Source organism: Microtus oregoni, unplaced genomic scaffold (genome assembly GCF_018167655.1).
Source record: "Microtus oregoni isolate MIOR12 unplaced genomic scaffold, Mior012 000016F_ref0000370, whole genome shotgun sequence".
NCBI lineage: Eukaryota > Metazoa > Chordata > Mammalia > Rodentia > Cricetidae > Microtus > Microtus oregoni.
The window spans coordinates 28963546-28978345 of NW_024543075.1; the positions used below are offsets into that span (position 1 = coordinate 28963546).

General features: G+C 39.7%; 1 protein-coding gene across 1 annotated transcript; it reads right to left on the minus strand.

Annotated features, from left to right (window-relative positions):
* Positions 1 to 289: 289 nt before the first annotated feature.
* Positions 290 to 11949, minus strand: CUNH11orf58 (chromosome unknown C11orf58 homolog). The gene is made up of 5 exons (XM_041665943.1): positions 11743 to 11949; positions 5992 to 6075; positions 3646 to 3706; positions 2342 to 2451; positions 290 to 1328 (listed from the first exon to the last, which is right to left on the minus strand). The coding sequence occupies exons 1-5, from the start codon at positions 11803 to 11805 to the stop codon at positions 1101 to 1103; spliced, it is 546 nt and encodes a 181-aa protein (XP_041521877.1). The 5' UTR covers positions 11806 to 11949; the 3' UTR covers positions 290 to 1100.
* Between the last annotated feature and the right edge of the window lie 2851 nt (positions 11950 to 14800).

Here is a 14800-nt window from a genome sequence, read left to right on the forward strand (position 1 = left end):
GCACTGTAGTCCAGACATGCTGACAGATTAGTTCTCTTACAAGTGGGATTCTCATCTGTAAGCCTGTCAAAATTTTGACAACTAACCCATAATGCACGTGTTATCCACTGTACAGCTCAAGTAGAGAACAGGTAGGTGAATCCTGTCTTATGCAGCAGCACAAATACCTGGTAACGCTTCCTTCCAGCCACCAGTCTAGAAAAGAGTGTAGATGAACATGCTTCCAGTTCTTACTCAATAAGCCTGTTCCCCATTTACAGACAATGAGGATAAAGGCATCACAACCAAATATGGGAAACTGCTTTCTCTTTATTTAGACCTTAGGAGAAAAAAAAAAATGAACTTTGGTCACACAGCACCTTAAAAAAAAATCCAGTTTTACATATTTCTAAATACACAGGACTAAAGGAGCAGAGAAATAATTTCTTCTGTAAAAACTGGCCAGATTTTATCAAAACTTTACCACACACTGAAATCAAATCATATAAAGACATTTTGGGTTCGTCACCTTCTGAATGATGTGACGGCTACACCTCCACCCACCAGTGTCCTGTGCTGGCTCCTGTGCTGCTCTGGTCTGAGAGTGGAGACTTAACAAGCAAGGCCTGTCAACAATGGTCTGCAGTGTGGCAGCGTGGCCGGCGCAGGAATATCCATGATGGACAGGTATACTTTAACAAAGTGTAATCAAGGGAACACTTCTCATGAACACGTCACAGTATCACATGAATTACATAAGAGAAAAACAGGAACAAACCTCAAACACAAAGATGAAAGAGCCACCACAAACAAAGTAAGTGTCCCCCATAATGCATCTGCAGGGGTGAGAAGGTGGTGAGAGGGCTGACGATGCTAATACGGAAGGAAGCTGAGTACAGTATTTATTTCTCATTTTATACAACTCTGACTCTTTACAAAAATGGTATAGTCATGCCTGGAAAAGTGTAACCCATGGCATTTGAAAGCAAACACTCTTTGTAGTTATTTAAAAGGGCCTTTTTAAAAATTATAATACAAAGGTCTGTGCTCTATAAGCAGTCCTCCACTGTGCATTATAACAATAAGGCTTACTTTTAATACAAAGACTAAATGTTTAATAGTTATGAGCCGCTGGACTTGACAAACATCATCTTATAATTGCTCTTGGCATCTTTTTTGCTCTTCGGGTCTTCTGCATCATCAGGATGCTCAGCAGCGTGGAGTTCTTCTGCAGACTCCTCCTTCTCAGACTCAGAATCACTGTCCGAGTCATCTGGACTCTCAGCATCAGGTGAGTCGTCGTCATCGTCATCTCCAGCCACATCACCTTCCCCATCATGATCTTCTACCTACAATACCAAACAATGGCCTGTTAAGGAAAAATAAGCACCACTGGCCACTGTAGAACCTTGGAAACTGGGACCAACCCTATTTTCATCTGTCTTAAAAACGGCCCACTTAGCTGGGCATAGTGGTGCACACCTTTAATCCCAGCACTTGGGAGAGGCAGGTGGGTCTCTGAGTTCAAGTCTAGCAGGGGCTACACAGTGAGATTCTGTTTCAAACAAACAAATTAAGCAAAACAAAAGACCAGCCCACTTGATAGTATTAGGTTACTATTTTACAACTTAAAATCCCTCGCTGCCAAGGAGAGACTGGGGACAGTTATCTCTGACTTTAAGAAAAGCTTCTCATGGGGCTGGAGAGATGGCTCAGAGGTTAAGAGCATTGCCTGCTCTTCCAAAGGTCCTGAGTTCAATTCTCGGCAACCACATGGTGGCTCACAACCATCTGTAATGAGGTCTGGTGCCCTCTTCTAGCCTATAGACATACACACAGACAGAATATTGTATACATAACAAATAAATAAATATTAAAAAAAAAAGAAAAGAAAAGCTTCTCAGGGGCACCTGTCTACTTCCCCTAGCTCAAAAAGGACTGTTATTTTCTCTTCCCGATACAGCTTCTACTAGTAAATTAACACTGTACCAGTCATTACACATCACATGTATTACAGAGACCACTCAGGAAACAGCTAAGAAACCTAAGCCAGGATTTTTAACTTACATGAAATATTTTATTTTATCTTATAAGCATTTATTTATGCCCATTAAAGTCGTACCTAGAGGTTAAGCAGGATTTCCAGTAAGCCAACATTAGAACACTCATTTTAAATCCTTAAGAACATCACTCTGATTATGAGTGACAGGTGTGCTATAAGAGTATTGTAGGTATTTGACAGGCGCTTCCTTGTCTGTCTATCACTTGTTTTCTTCCTCTAATAGCACTCTTGGCTGTTCTAGCAACCCGAATATCAAAGTGAAACTGATTATGCCCCAGTCAACGGAAACACAGTTACTACCTCGCTGAAGCCAAGTCCACAGTGCCGCCGGTACCGGCCTGAGAGTTTACTGTCCATGCTCTGCTGGTACTGAGACTCCAGTTCTTCATTAATTTTCTTGTCTTCTTCCCCTGCGTGTCCATTGTACTTTGGTTATGTTTCAGTCAAATTAACAAAAACATTTGATTACACAAAAAGACCCACAACACAGGTGCTACTCTACTCAGGCCTGAGTTCTCTAACTGTGACTAACTTCAGCGTTCTGTGGCCACCTAACAAACACAGTGGCTGACAGACATATTTATGGTGACTTTTAGGAGCCAGCCTTCTAAATTAAGTCTCTAACGGCTTTAACTCTGAAGGTTCTCTCCAAGTCACCTAAAAACCTCTGACAAACCAGAGCATCTGTTTTTGAACAGAGAGAATGAAAATGTGAGTATTCTACTCAGAGTTCAAGGTCATCTCAAAGTGGCCTGGCAATGGTTTTTTATGCTTGTCTTCGTGTATCAGCCAACAGAAACAAACTAAAAACCCAAGTTACCTTTTAATGCAACACTTCTGTGTTTGTACTCACTTCATACTATGATACAGAACACCAACAGCCTAGTGAACCCCACTTAAAATTCATGGTCCCCAACAGTGTGCACTCAAGACTTTGAGTACCGTGCTTTAGTATATAAACGTGAAAGCAACTTTAGGTTCCAATCACAAATATTTGTGCTTTGGGTCATTTTTTCTATATAGCTCTCTCAATGTTTTTGGTATTTATTATTCAGCAAGCATGCCATGTGTTGAATTTTGTTATGGCAACTTCATACATATATGCCATTTCATTTTGCTACAATCCTCAATTTTCAAAGAGGAAGTGTTAAATGCTAAAATTATTTTACACTTTGCAAAGCTAATGTTCTGCCTTATAGAACAATGCAAATTATTCTGAAATAACTAATGTCAGAAAAATGAGACATCAACTGATTTCTGAAATATAATACATAAGATAGATCAGTATAAAGTTAAACGATTCAGTTAAAATTGTTATATTTAATTTAGATTATGCTGTTAATAGCAACCAAGACTAATGGTTTAATTTCCAACAGACTGATTTAAAATCAAATTTATTTGTAGTTTTTATTTTAAAAAAAGTTCCCCCCATTTTTCTTTTCTGGTGCAGGGAAGTCAGGGCCTTGTACATGCCTGGCAATTGTTTATACCAAAAGGATGCATTTCCAGTCTCCCTTAGAATCCCTTAATTAACAGAACTATGCATAGAGCAGCATAAAACAATACAGGCTTAGTTCCTCTATTTTAATGTTTTACTTTCTTACCTGTTCGGAAGTGAGATGTTGATTTGTGATCTCCTATAACAAGACGACCAGTGTGTTCTTTCTGTAAGAAGGTAAAAAAAAAAATGTAATTAAAATTGAAATTGCTCATTCAATGTAATTATTGGATGTCCACTACCATGTAGTGGAAACTAGCTCAGGCTTCTGGAACGTTATGAAGATCAAGACATAAATCAAGATCCCCATCTTTATGGAATTACACCCTAGCCAGGGGAAGAATTAGAAAGAGGTACACAAACGTAGTCAGTAAGTAAATCATTTGCTGCTAAAAGGTAATATCATCAAAATAAAATAGGGACTAAGGAAACAGAAAACTCAAAGGCTAGAGCAGGTTGGATTTTTTCTTTTTTTGAGATTTTTTGAGCAAGGTCTCACTATGTAGACCAGAGATCTGCTTGTTTCTGCCTCCCAAGTGCTAGGGTTAAAGGCAAGCACCACCACCATGCCCAGCCCAGACTAGAATTTTAAATGAGATAGATAACAAGAAAATTAAGCCAGCCCAAGCATGCTCTTTGCTGCAGAGTGCCCTGCCACTCCCACTCGTTTCTCTGTGCACTATCTTGGAACTTGCTCTGTTCTGTACACCAGGCTGGCCCGTAACTCTGTCTGCCTCCTGAGTGCTGGGATTAAAAGCGTGTGCCATCATCACGCCTAGGTCTACTGATTTTCATTAAAACCTTTATACCATCTATTTGTGAGGTCTCAAGAATATCTCAAAAAGAAAGCAAATTATTTATGTAGATTCAAAGCAAAAAGTAGACTTATAATATACCAAGTAATGGAAAATGGAAATGCCCATTATTCTTTACAATACATTACAATTAACTAGTTAATCAAATAACAATAAACTCTCAACTTCAACCTGTCAAAAACAGACCTTAAAACAATTTAATACAAAACATAAAGATAATTTGATTCAAAATAACTACATAACTAGTTTCATTTTGTTAGTTCAGTCCACTCTTTACAGGACCCATGACAGGGAAGAGCACTGCTGAGAGCACACGTGCAGACACCTGTGTGCCTGCCTGGGTCTCCACCTAAGGACACACCCTATGTGTGAGCGCCATTTCCCTAGAGAACCCATCTACTGGTCACCAAATTTTACACATTCAGTTAGGATTTTTTTTTAGTACTTTCAAAGTTTTCATTCTAGTAGTTGAACATGTACCCTAAATTATTACTTTATATACCTTTCAACAAATTTTATATATAGAAGTCAAGAGAGAATGTGTACTATGAAAATCTGAAAATCATACCAAGAATTATGGATTCACTACACAAATGTGCCCTGAAGGCTCTGTGAGGGTTTGACTTCCTCAATCCCTCTCCACTCGGAAGCATCTGCTGGGATCTGGGGAACACAGCCTGCAAATTGAGTAATTTCTGGGAAGCTTTACTGCACAGCAAAGCCAGAGGAAACGGCCACCACTATAAGCTCTCTCACAGTCAGGATTCTGCATTGGTTTCAGATTCTTCAAATGCACAATAGCTCTCAGCATACAACCATCTGTGACACCCAGAACCCAGAGTGGTGCTACCATGTGATAGGCAACCAATAACTGCACTAGGTAGTGGAATGGACTAGGGCTCCCCTGTGCGACAAAAACAAAGGGTGGGGTTTTACCTTGAGGGCTGAAAAGAAGAAAATGCTCTCCTAATGCTTTCAATGTAGTTTGTAAAACAAGGCGGCTAGGAAAAGAAAGGTTTTTCAGAGAGTCCTTTCTTAGCACCTGTGACTACACCTTCAATAAAACTGGGATGTACTACGAATTACATAGAACATTTCCAAAATTAGGCCTCTGATAAGGGATATTCCCTTGGCTGTTACTTTATGGGCAGAGGTTTCTACAATATAACATGTTTAGAAATGTCTTCTATGTCTGGGTGGTGGTGACACACGTCTTTAATCTCAGTCCTCAGGAGACAGAGGCAGAGGCAGGTTGAGTTCTGAGACCAGCCTAGTCCACAATGTGAGTTCCAGGACAGTCAGGGCTGTTACACACACACTGTCTTGAAAAACCAAAACAAACAAACAAAACAAATGCCCTCTATGAAAACCATCAGGTATCAGGCAATTAGTTGAGTCTACACAAATCCAATTTTCTCCACACAGTCTCTAACCACACAGCCAAAGATGCAGAAAAGTCCAGAACTGGTTCAGAAATAGTATAAACTCAAAGTGTTTGGTTAGGCGAGGTTTATTTCCCAAAGCCAAAAATAAACCAAGAAGAAAACGTAACCTGAAGTGCCCCTTCCTCCTCACTTAACCCGAACAAACACAGCATTATTTTTAAAAAGATAAAAACATAAACATATAATGCTTACCTTTCCTGCACCCATAAGTCTCAAGAACTTTTGTTTTCTCTCTTCATTGCCCAAGTCTGCTGCTTCCCAATTGCTAGATCCAAGCTGTAAAAGATTATCTTGTATTTTGTTTTTGCATTTACAAATATTAAAATATTTAAAGTCCGTCTGTGACTCCAACTTTTCTTCTGTCAGTTTTAACTAAGTGGGACTCGTGGTTCTCAGGAAGTTAACCAATATGTCACATGGGAATTCAGCTAGGCTCCCTTCTCTCCCCTCATGGCAGAGCCCTTTACTTTTGTTACTACCACAGCTCTGTCATTAGAGCCTGCAGAGGCCAGAATTAAATGATGTGCTCATATATTACTGTGCACACACTCCTGTTTCAAAGTCTTTGGGTCCTGGGCTCCAGGATGCAAATCTGTAACACCCACTGTGATGCCCTTTGATACCCACTGCCCTAGATCAAGCCCTGAAGGGCACTAGAGCACCTAGTACCAGAAGGCTGCCAGGATTGGTAACCAGAGCTTTAAAAATTCTGGGTTTAGACCAGTGAGATGTCATGATGGGAAAAGGTGTTTGCAGCCATGCCTGACAACCTAGGCTTGTTCAATGGGATTCACAAGGTGGAGGGAGGAAACTGCCTCCCACAAGTTGTCCTTTGACCTTCACATGTATGGCATGGAATGATGCTGAGTGTGCATGTATATGCACACAAATAGATAAAAAAACTACTTTGCTGATATTTAGGAGACAGCATGTCATCATAATCTTTCAGTTTCTTTCTGGGGGGAGGGAGGAGAAATTCCAATTATTTATTAGAACCAAAATGTTGTAATTTTCATTCTTTCTTACAGACCCTCCAAAAAACAAGAAGAAAATTTACTTTTAAAAAGACTAAAATACTCCCAGCACTTGGGAGACAAAGCAGGCAGATATCTGAGTTCGAGGCCAGCCTGGTCTATAGAGTGAGCTCTAGGACAGCCAGGGCTACACAGAGAAACCCTTCTCGAAAAAATAAAAAGACAAAAACAAAACACCCAAAACATTGCATATTTCAAACAATAGGTTCACTGGATTGTTTTGTCAGTTTAAGTACTATAGACTCCTATTAACTATATTTTTCTATACATTTTGAAACAAACGTAAGATTTCATTATACTCTACCAATCACTTCAGCCATACTAAATATGACTAAAAGGAAACCATGAAAAACTTCTGGCAATATATTGTGTCAAAATGTCAAGTTATCATGGATCTGTTGTGCAGAATTAATTTTCCACCCCTGCCCCCCAATAAAACTGGCTGAAGGCATTTCAGAATCAAGACTTTAAGAGAAGAGGGCTGGAGAGTTGACTCAGTGGTTAAGAACCATGGATACTCTTATGGGAATCTAAGTTTAATTCTCAGCACTCACGTGGCAGTTCAGAACTGTCTGTTAACTCCTGTTTCAGTAAATCCACAAGCCCTCCTCTGGCCTGGATGGGCACCAGGCACACATGTGGTGCAGGCACATATGCAGGCAAAATGCACGCTCATACAAAAAATTAATAAACAGTAAAAACAATGCAAAATAGCATGTAGTATAGAATTATGGGCTAAAAATAATGAAGTTACGTGCAAATAACTCAGACTGATTCTTTGTATTATAAAGTACTTTTCCAACCAACGAATCAATGTGAGACAAAAACAAGAATAAGAGAATATGGTACCCTCATCCTGAAAGCCACTCAACAGGAAGGGCTCCGTTTTGCAGTAAGTTTCATTTTGCAAGAAGAGCTGGGGCCATCTCATTTTTCTAAAAGGATGCTTGACTTTTACTTCATCTTTTATTGTATGTGTGCAACATTTACTTGATTTGTAATGGGCAAAGGCTGAAGGCAGGTGTGCATACAAAGGTGACTAAAAGAAAAAGATGATATAGAAATGAAGACATTCATTGGATTGATCATTCTAACTAAATTTATAAGAAAATGAAAATGTTTTACAATTATGGAGCAAAGGTGAAAACCTCCAACACAAAATGGTAAGTACTCAGTTTTCAAAGATTCCAAGTATTACATTTTGACTATGAAAATGCAAGTATGGGTAATGATAAAGCTGAAACTTATTAGAAGTAACTAAGCAATCTTTAACTGTATGTTCTTGTTCATACATGGTGCCACTGGTATAAACAAGATACTCACTCTCTAGGTTTATAACTGATAAAATCAGAAACCTACAGAGTAAAAGTGTGGATTTGTTATTGTTAAATTTATATTAAAGTTCCTAGTAGTCATTAATATTCTTGTCTTTCTCTGAAAATTACACACATAAAGAATTTTTAAAATTCTAAATAAATTTTTATTTAAAATAAAAATATAGGCTTTTTAAAATACGAAAACTCCTCCTCAGCATATGAGAGTTAAAGCTTTTGCACCATACCAGACCCACTTGTTCTAAATTATATTTGGTGGAGGGGATTATATGTTCTCATAATTCTGGCTGCCTAACTTATAAATCTCTATTCCTTTTTATATGACACACAGGTCTTTTTATAGGTCAATTAGTCTTAAATATTTCTAGCTCAATATGACAATAAAGTACCAAAACTGCCCCAATTCTTATTCTCATTAAACCACTTGCTCTGTGAGCCAATATAGACATTTAATTTAGTTTTAATTCTTTATTTACCAAGACTTTTCAGAAGTCTATTTTATGGTGGTGGATGCCTACAATCATGAGAGATGAAGGCAGCATTGTCTTAAGTCTAATTATCTTGGTGCTACACAGAAAACTTCATACCAGCCTCAGCTACATAGTAGCCTTTAGTCAAAACCCCAAGGGCTGGGGGCATAGCTCAGTGGCAGAGCACTTGCTTAGAAGGTTTGAATCCTGGGTTTAATTCCGAGAACCAAAAACCAAATCACCACCAACAAAAAACAGTCTCAATAAAACACTAAGAGCATACATGTTAAGAACCTAATAGAAAAATCTCTGACTCTAAAGTTCTTCTGAATGCCAACACGGGACAAAGTATTCATCTGGCCTCACAAGGTAACTCACAGTCAGGGTAGGTGCACTCAAACTACTATGTGTATGTGTGCATGAAACAGGTGAATCAACTATCTATACTCAGAATTTATCCTTAAGATAGCTTATGAATATGGAAATATTCCCAAATCAACCAATTCTGAAACTCGAATCACACTGGTCCTCAGCCTTAGGGATACTCAACCTGCAATGTTCTTTAACTTCCACTTCCATTCCCTCTAGAGCTTCTCAGAGCAGTTCAAAAAGCGAACCAACAGACAGATAATAAAGGACACCAAGGCGCCAAGTGAGCTGATCCCGGGCCCTGGTCACAACTTCTGCCTATTTCCCACCATTCTGCATGGGACCAAATTAGGTAGTATTCTTATCTTCAAGCCACAGGGTTAAAGCTTGCACACATATATCCACAAGCACATAGCAGCAAACATCTTGACAAGGTTTTTACCTAACTTATTCTATCTTCCTTCTATAATCTCTAATCTCAATTGTTTCTAAAGCTTTTTTTTTTGTTCTTCCTTTCCAAGAACAGCAAGCACATTTCATAAACGCTATATTCCGAAACACACTGCCTGACCAACTACTTGTGATTCTTTACCTCCCACTCTGATAAAACAGCTTTCAAGCAAACCAAATGACACCCCAATAAACTCTTCATTACTCTTACAGTAGACTGCAATCAAGTTTGCTCTTCATATACATATCCCACTGACTACCTGAGCTTACGTCTATGCCATTCTGTGATATCGACTTTCAGTATCTTTTAAAAGTGTTTGGTTGCCCTCAATTATATGTGAAGTCATTGAATCAAAAACTCAAATCTGTTACATGCAGTGGACAGTGATACATTACTGTTAGTTGATTTTCTAGAATTTCCAGGTGTATTTTGAAAATATAGATGAGACTAAAAAATCCAATTAGTAGTAAAAATAATAAACATACACAAAGGAAACTGACTTATGAAAACCACTGCTAAGGGCCAAGTTACTGTATAAACCATAACGTAACAACACAATCATTTTTATGACAGTATAGGTAGAGTGCCAGGTTCCAATCTTTTTTTTTTTAAATATTTATTTATTATGAATACAATATTCTATTTGTGTGTATGCTAGCAGACCAGAAGAGGGCACCAGGCCCCATTACAGATGGTTGTCAGCCACCATGTGGTTGCTGGGAATTGAACTCAGGACCTTTGGAAGAGCAGGCAATGCCCTTAACCTCTGAGCCATCTCTCCAGCCCGCCAGGTTCCAATATTGAAATATAACTATACTCACCCTTAAAGGCAATACTTATAGGATTGGATATCTATCAGCACTCATCTACTTTAAATTGATTTCATCAAAGGCCTTCTATTAAATTTCTAATGTCAATTAGATTTTTCAATACAGCTAAAAGTTGCTTTATTTCTGAGTCTATCAAAGCAGGCATGTGACATCCCAGCAATCCAGTTAGTATCAAGAGAAAAACAATGTAACAGCTCTTTTATATCTATTTTAAAGTCTAGATCACTAAAAACCTAGACAAATTTCTAACAAATGCAGGAAAATTGTATTAACAATGTAAGATCTAAATTCCAGAGCAGGGGGGCAGTGGGCATGAATAAATCTCAGTAGATTTAGTAGAACCAGTAATTCCCCCAATTTTATATTGATTACTAATCTTCCTCACAGGGTTAAAATTTATTTAAATGCTCTTACTATTCTGGTCCTCACCTCATTTTCCAACCAAAGGGTGGCTCTTGGTAGTCTCTCATTAACACAATCCAGGGAACCTTTTATGGCTCACAAAGGGACACAGGAAAGACACAAACTGCACTAAAAATTGTGATCCTGAAGCTGACAGTGTATTAATAAGTTAAATGATACCAGCTTTAACCTATCTCAAAGATGACTTCCTCATGTTCTAATTTCCCCATCAATGTTCCCAAGCATTTCATTATAGGAGGACCTAGTTTTAAGCGTACAAGTTTCCATGACACTATGCTAAAGCTAAGACAAATATAACATAAGCATCATATTTATTAATCTTTCAATCCCCAGAATCTGGCACTGCAGTCAGTATTTAACAGGTTATAAGGGACAGTTTAGTATTTAAACTTATAAGCTCAAGGCATGAGAGGAAAGGTATCTGACATCAAAAATGGGATTTCTGGGTCTCAATGCCTCTAGCCTCGCCATTATTCCATTACCAAATTGTCTATCACAATCTTCGGCTCAATACTGGTCTCTGTTTATTATGACTGGTGCAGATAAGGGTAGCAATTACCAGTATACTGCAAAAAGAAAAAAATTATTCAGGCCGGAAAATTTGTCCAAATGTGATTGACTATTTCGCCATCGTCAGAGGAGCATTTTAAACCTAAAACGGGTATGACATATCTATCCTGAAATGCCTAAGAAAGGAACTTCAGCAGCCGTGCCCCCCCCCCCCCCCCCCCCGGCAAACGCAGAGACATCTGAATTTATCTGGAAACGAAAAAGCTCTTTTCCTTTTCGAGCCTTCTCAGGGTTTCCTTCCTAAACATCTCCTCTAGCCGCCCCCCCCCCCCCCCCCCGCTGGTCCCTGGATCTCTCAGCTCCGGGACTCTTCCAACCCTCAGATTTTAGTAAGAAAAAGGAGACATCCCCTCACTCGCGCCCCCCTCCCCTCCAGTCACCTCGGGCGCTTCCTACTCCATCTACCCTTCCCGGCCTACCCCAGCCTTTAGTAGGCCTCAACCCTCATCCATTGTTATTTACATCGTCGTCGGGGGAGGCCGAACGCTTCACCCCGTGTGGGTGAGACTCCCGGGCAGCACTCATCGTGGCTGGGATCCCGACCGGGATATGCCGAACACACTCGCAGCTCTCCTCAATTACGACACCAGTTGCCCACACTCAGCCACCGGCCTAAGCAGCGCCACTCCAGAACGCAGAGCCCCTCCGGGCCTTCTCCGCCACAGTCGTCACTGCTGCGGCCGCTCGCCGCCCCGGAGCACTCCGGGAGTTGTAGTTTTTCGGACTCGCTTTTTACTGGCCTGACTAGGCCGTCTTCAATGGCTTAAACTACAATTCCCAGGAGGCCTAGCGATACCCCTCGCGCGGCGTGGCGGGAGTGCCCTCAGAGGAGACGCTTTCTTCGGCGGCGTGTTGAGGGAGCTTTCCCGCGGATGGGTCTGACGGTGATCTTTGGTGAAGAACTTCGTTGCCACAGAGAGGCCAAGAGTGGGTTTTCGCTCATTTTCTGTGAGATTCTGCCCTGTTGGCAAACACACCCATCACAGTTAAACACATAGCTTTAAATGTAATGTTTGAGACGTATTGAATACGAGTTCCTCGGCCCAAGACAAAAACCTTTTAAAAAATGGTTTCTTTCCCCACCCTGAAGCGTTATCTCTATTGCTCGCTAGGGATGTCTAGACAATTCTGATTAGTTTCTCGCAATTTTCTAGTATTCACCGAAATGAGTTCAGTATAATGCTGATGGCTGGTTAATTGGCTTGTTTTTGAAACAGGTCCACGGGAGGGAGTTGTGGACCGCTTTCCATGGGGCTTAGTGTGACCCGTTTGTCCTGTATAGCGTATTGAGACTTTACCGACTAAATCTGCCTCTGCCAGATAATCCTATATCGTTTCCCCCCTTGCGGGTGGTGGTGGTGATGAATTGCACATAAAACAAACCCCTTTGAAGTTACAATACAGTGACATTTAGGAGCGTTCACACTTCAACTGTCACCTCAGTCTAGTTCCAAGACACCAACCCTTAGGAAAGATGCTTCACTGTTCTTCCCATTTACAAGCCCGGCTCCATTTCCCGCTCCCTGTTTCCCTTCTGTCTTCCCAGCCCCAGCAATGATTAAGCTAAAACCTTGTAGTTCAAGTGTTCAGATATTAAAAATGAACTTCTGCGTGTTTTCCGACCTTGGTTTACAAAAACAAACCAAATTTTGTTTTGTTTTGGATTTTCCAGACAGGGTTTCTCTATGTAGCTTTGGAGCCTGTCCTGAAACTTGCTCTGTAGACCATGCTGGCCTACAGACAGATCCACCTACATCTGCCTCCTGAGTGCTGGGGTTGAAGGCATGCACCACCACTGCCTGGCAAAACGATGATTTTTGAAGTAAAACAAATGTTTAGTATAAACCTCCATACTGAGTGGTGTGTGAAACAAACTTCGCTGTCAGCTTCAGGACGCAATAGTTATCCTAGTTTCCCGCTTGTGGACAAGTACTACTTTCCTACATTTTAGATAAAGCCGAACCAGTGATAGAATCTTGCCCGGAGTGAGGCATGCCATGCCTGTGAACATAGGACAGGGGAGGTGGTAAAGGAAGAGAAGTTCAAGATCGTCCCTCCTACATAGTTTGTTGGACAGGTCTGTCTAGGTTTGACCTCCTCTCAAAAAACCTAAATAAACAAAACAACAACCCTCCCCCCAACCAAGACCAAAACTTAGAACTGTGCACACTGAAAGACAGTTTCTTAAGTTTTGCAGTCATAGATCCAGATTCTGTTCCTTTATTTTTGGAGTATAATAGCTTTTAAGTAAATTATATAGAAATATATTTGAAGCTATATATAATAAGCATAAAAGCAAAACACAGATTAGCCTGTTATTTCTATGTTCAAATAAACCCCAATAAAGGAATAAACCTGTGAGGAGGAAAACCATTTTTAGAAGTGGTTTCTTAGTCACTAGAATTAAAGTATTTTACTTAATAACTTCATAAACCCACTTAGTTTTTATAAATGCAATTATAATGAAATTTAAGTTACAAAGTAGATTATTATAATTTACTGTAAATAGATTTGACAAATTGAAATAGACACAATTTAGAACACTTAGCCATGTTACTGACAAAATAAGATGGCTCAATAGCTACTTAAAGACAGCTAAAAGCCGGGCGGTGGTGGCGCACGCCTTTAATCCCAGCACTCGGGAGGCAGAGGCAGGCGGATCTCTGTGAGTTCGAGGCCAGCCTGGTCTACAAGAGCTAGTTCCAGGACAGGAACCAAAAGCTACGGAGAAACCCTGACTCGAAAAATCAAAAAAAAAAAAAAAAAAAAAAAAAAAAAAAAAAAAAAAAGACAGCTAAGTAATTCTAGGATTAAAAAAGATTATTAGTAAGTTTAGTAGCTACTAAAGACTTTAACTTTACTAGTACATAGAAGTCCAGAAAAATTTAATGAGTTGCCAACATGCCTTTTATTCACCAGATTTGTGGCACATGGATGACCATGTCTTCAACTTATAAAACATCATCACAAACAAACCTCAGAATAACATAAAGACTGTATCATTAAAACAGACTTGACTCAGTTCACGTTCAGAAAGCTAGATGGGAAGATGAACTTGTGTAGCAGTAGAAACGCTTGACGCAGAGACTCGGCAGTGTTCTTCCTTGTTAACCAGAAGAGACTCAGGCTCCAATGGCGGGCGCTATGAAACACTTTAGCACTGAGACCAGTTCAGTTTCATTTTTTGTTTGTGTTTTCAAGCACAATAGCCCAGAGTGGTGGTTAGTGGATTTCTTAAGTTTGTACTATCTCAGATAGTCTCTGATACTCTTGAGTGTCTACATGTTATGGAGATTTTACCAAACACTCTCAGTGAGTACATAAGGGACATATTTTCTGCATTCAAGGAATTTAGATTTTGTGTGTAACAGTTTAAGTTTCAGTTTATCGATTTATCAAATATATCAGGACTATTTGCCAAAAAAAAGAAATGAGCAAAAATGAATACTGAATTACAGTCATGGGAGTGCTGAATGTTTAGGGACTGAACCTGTAAGGGTTATTTTGTTCTAAGCGAGTG

Excerpts from the sequence above, each read along its gene's own strand:
- CUNH11orf58 (XM_041665943.1), bottom strand. The coding sequence starts at position 11,805 with ATGAGTGCTGCCCGGGAGTCTCACCCACACGGGGTGAAGCGTTCGGCC. Across the intron at positions 6,076-11,742 it reads CGGCCTCCCCCGACGACGAT|CTTGGATCTAGCAATTGGGA; the intron begins GTAAATAACAAT and ends AATCTTTTACAG. Across the intron at positions 2,452-3,645 it reads AACATCTCACTTCCGAACAG|GGGAAGAAGACAAGAAAATT; the intron begins GTAAGAAAGTAA and ends ATGGACACGCAG.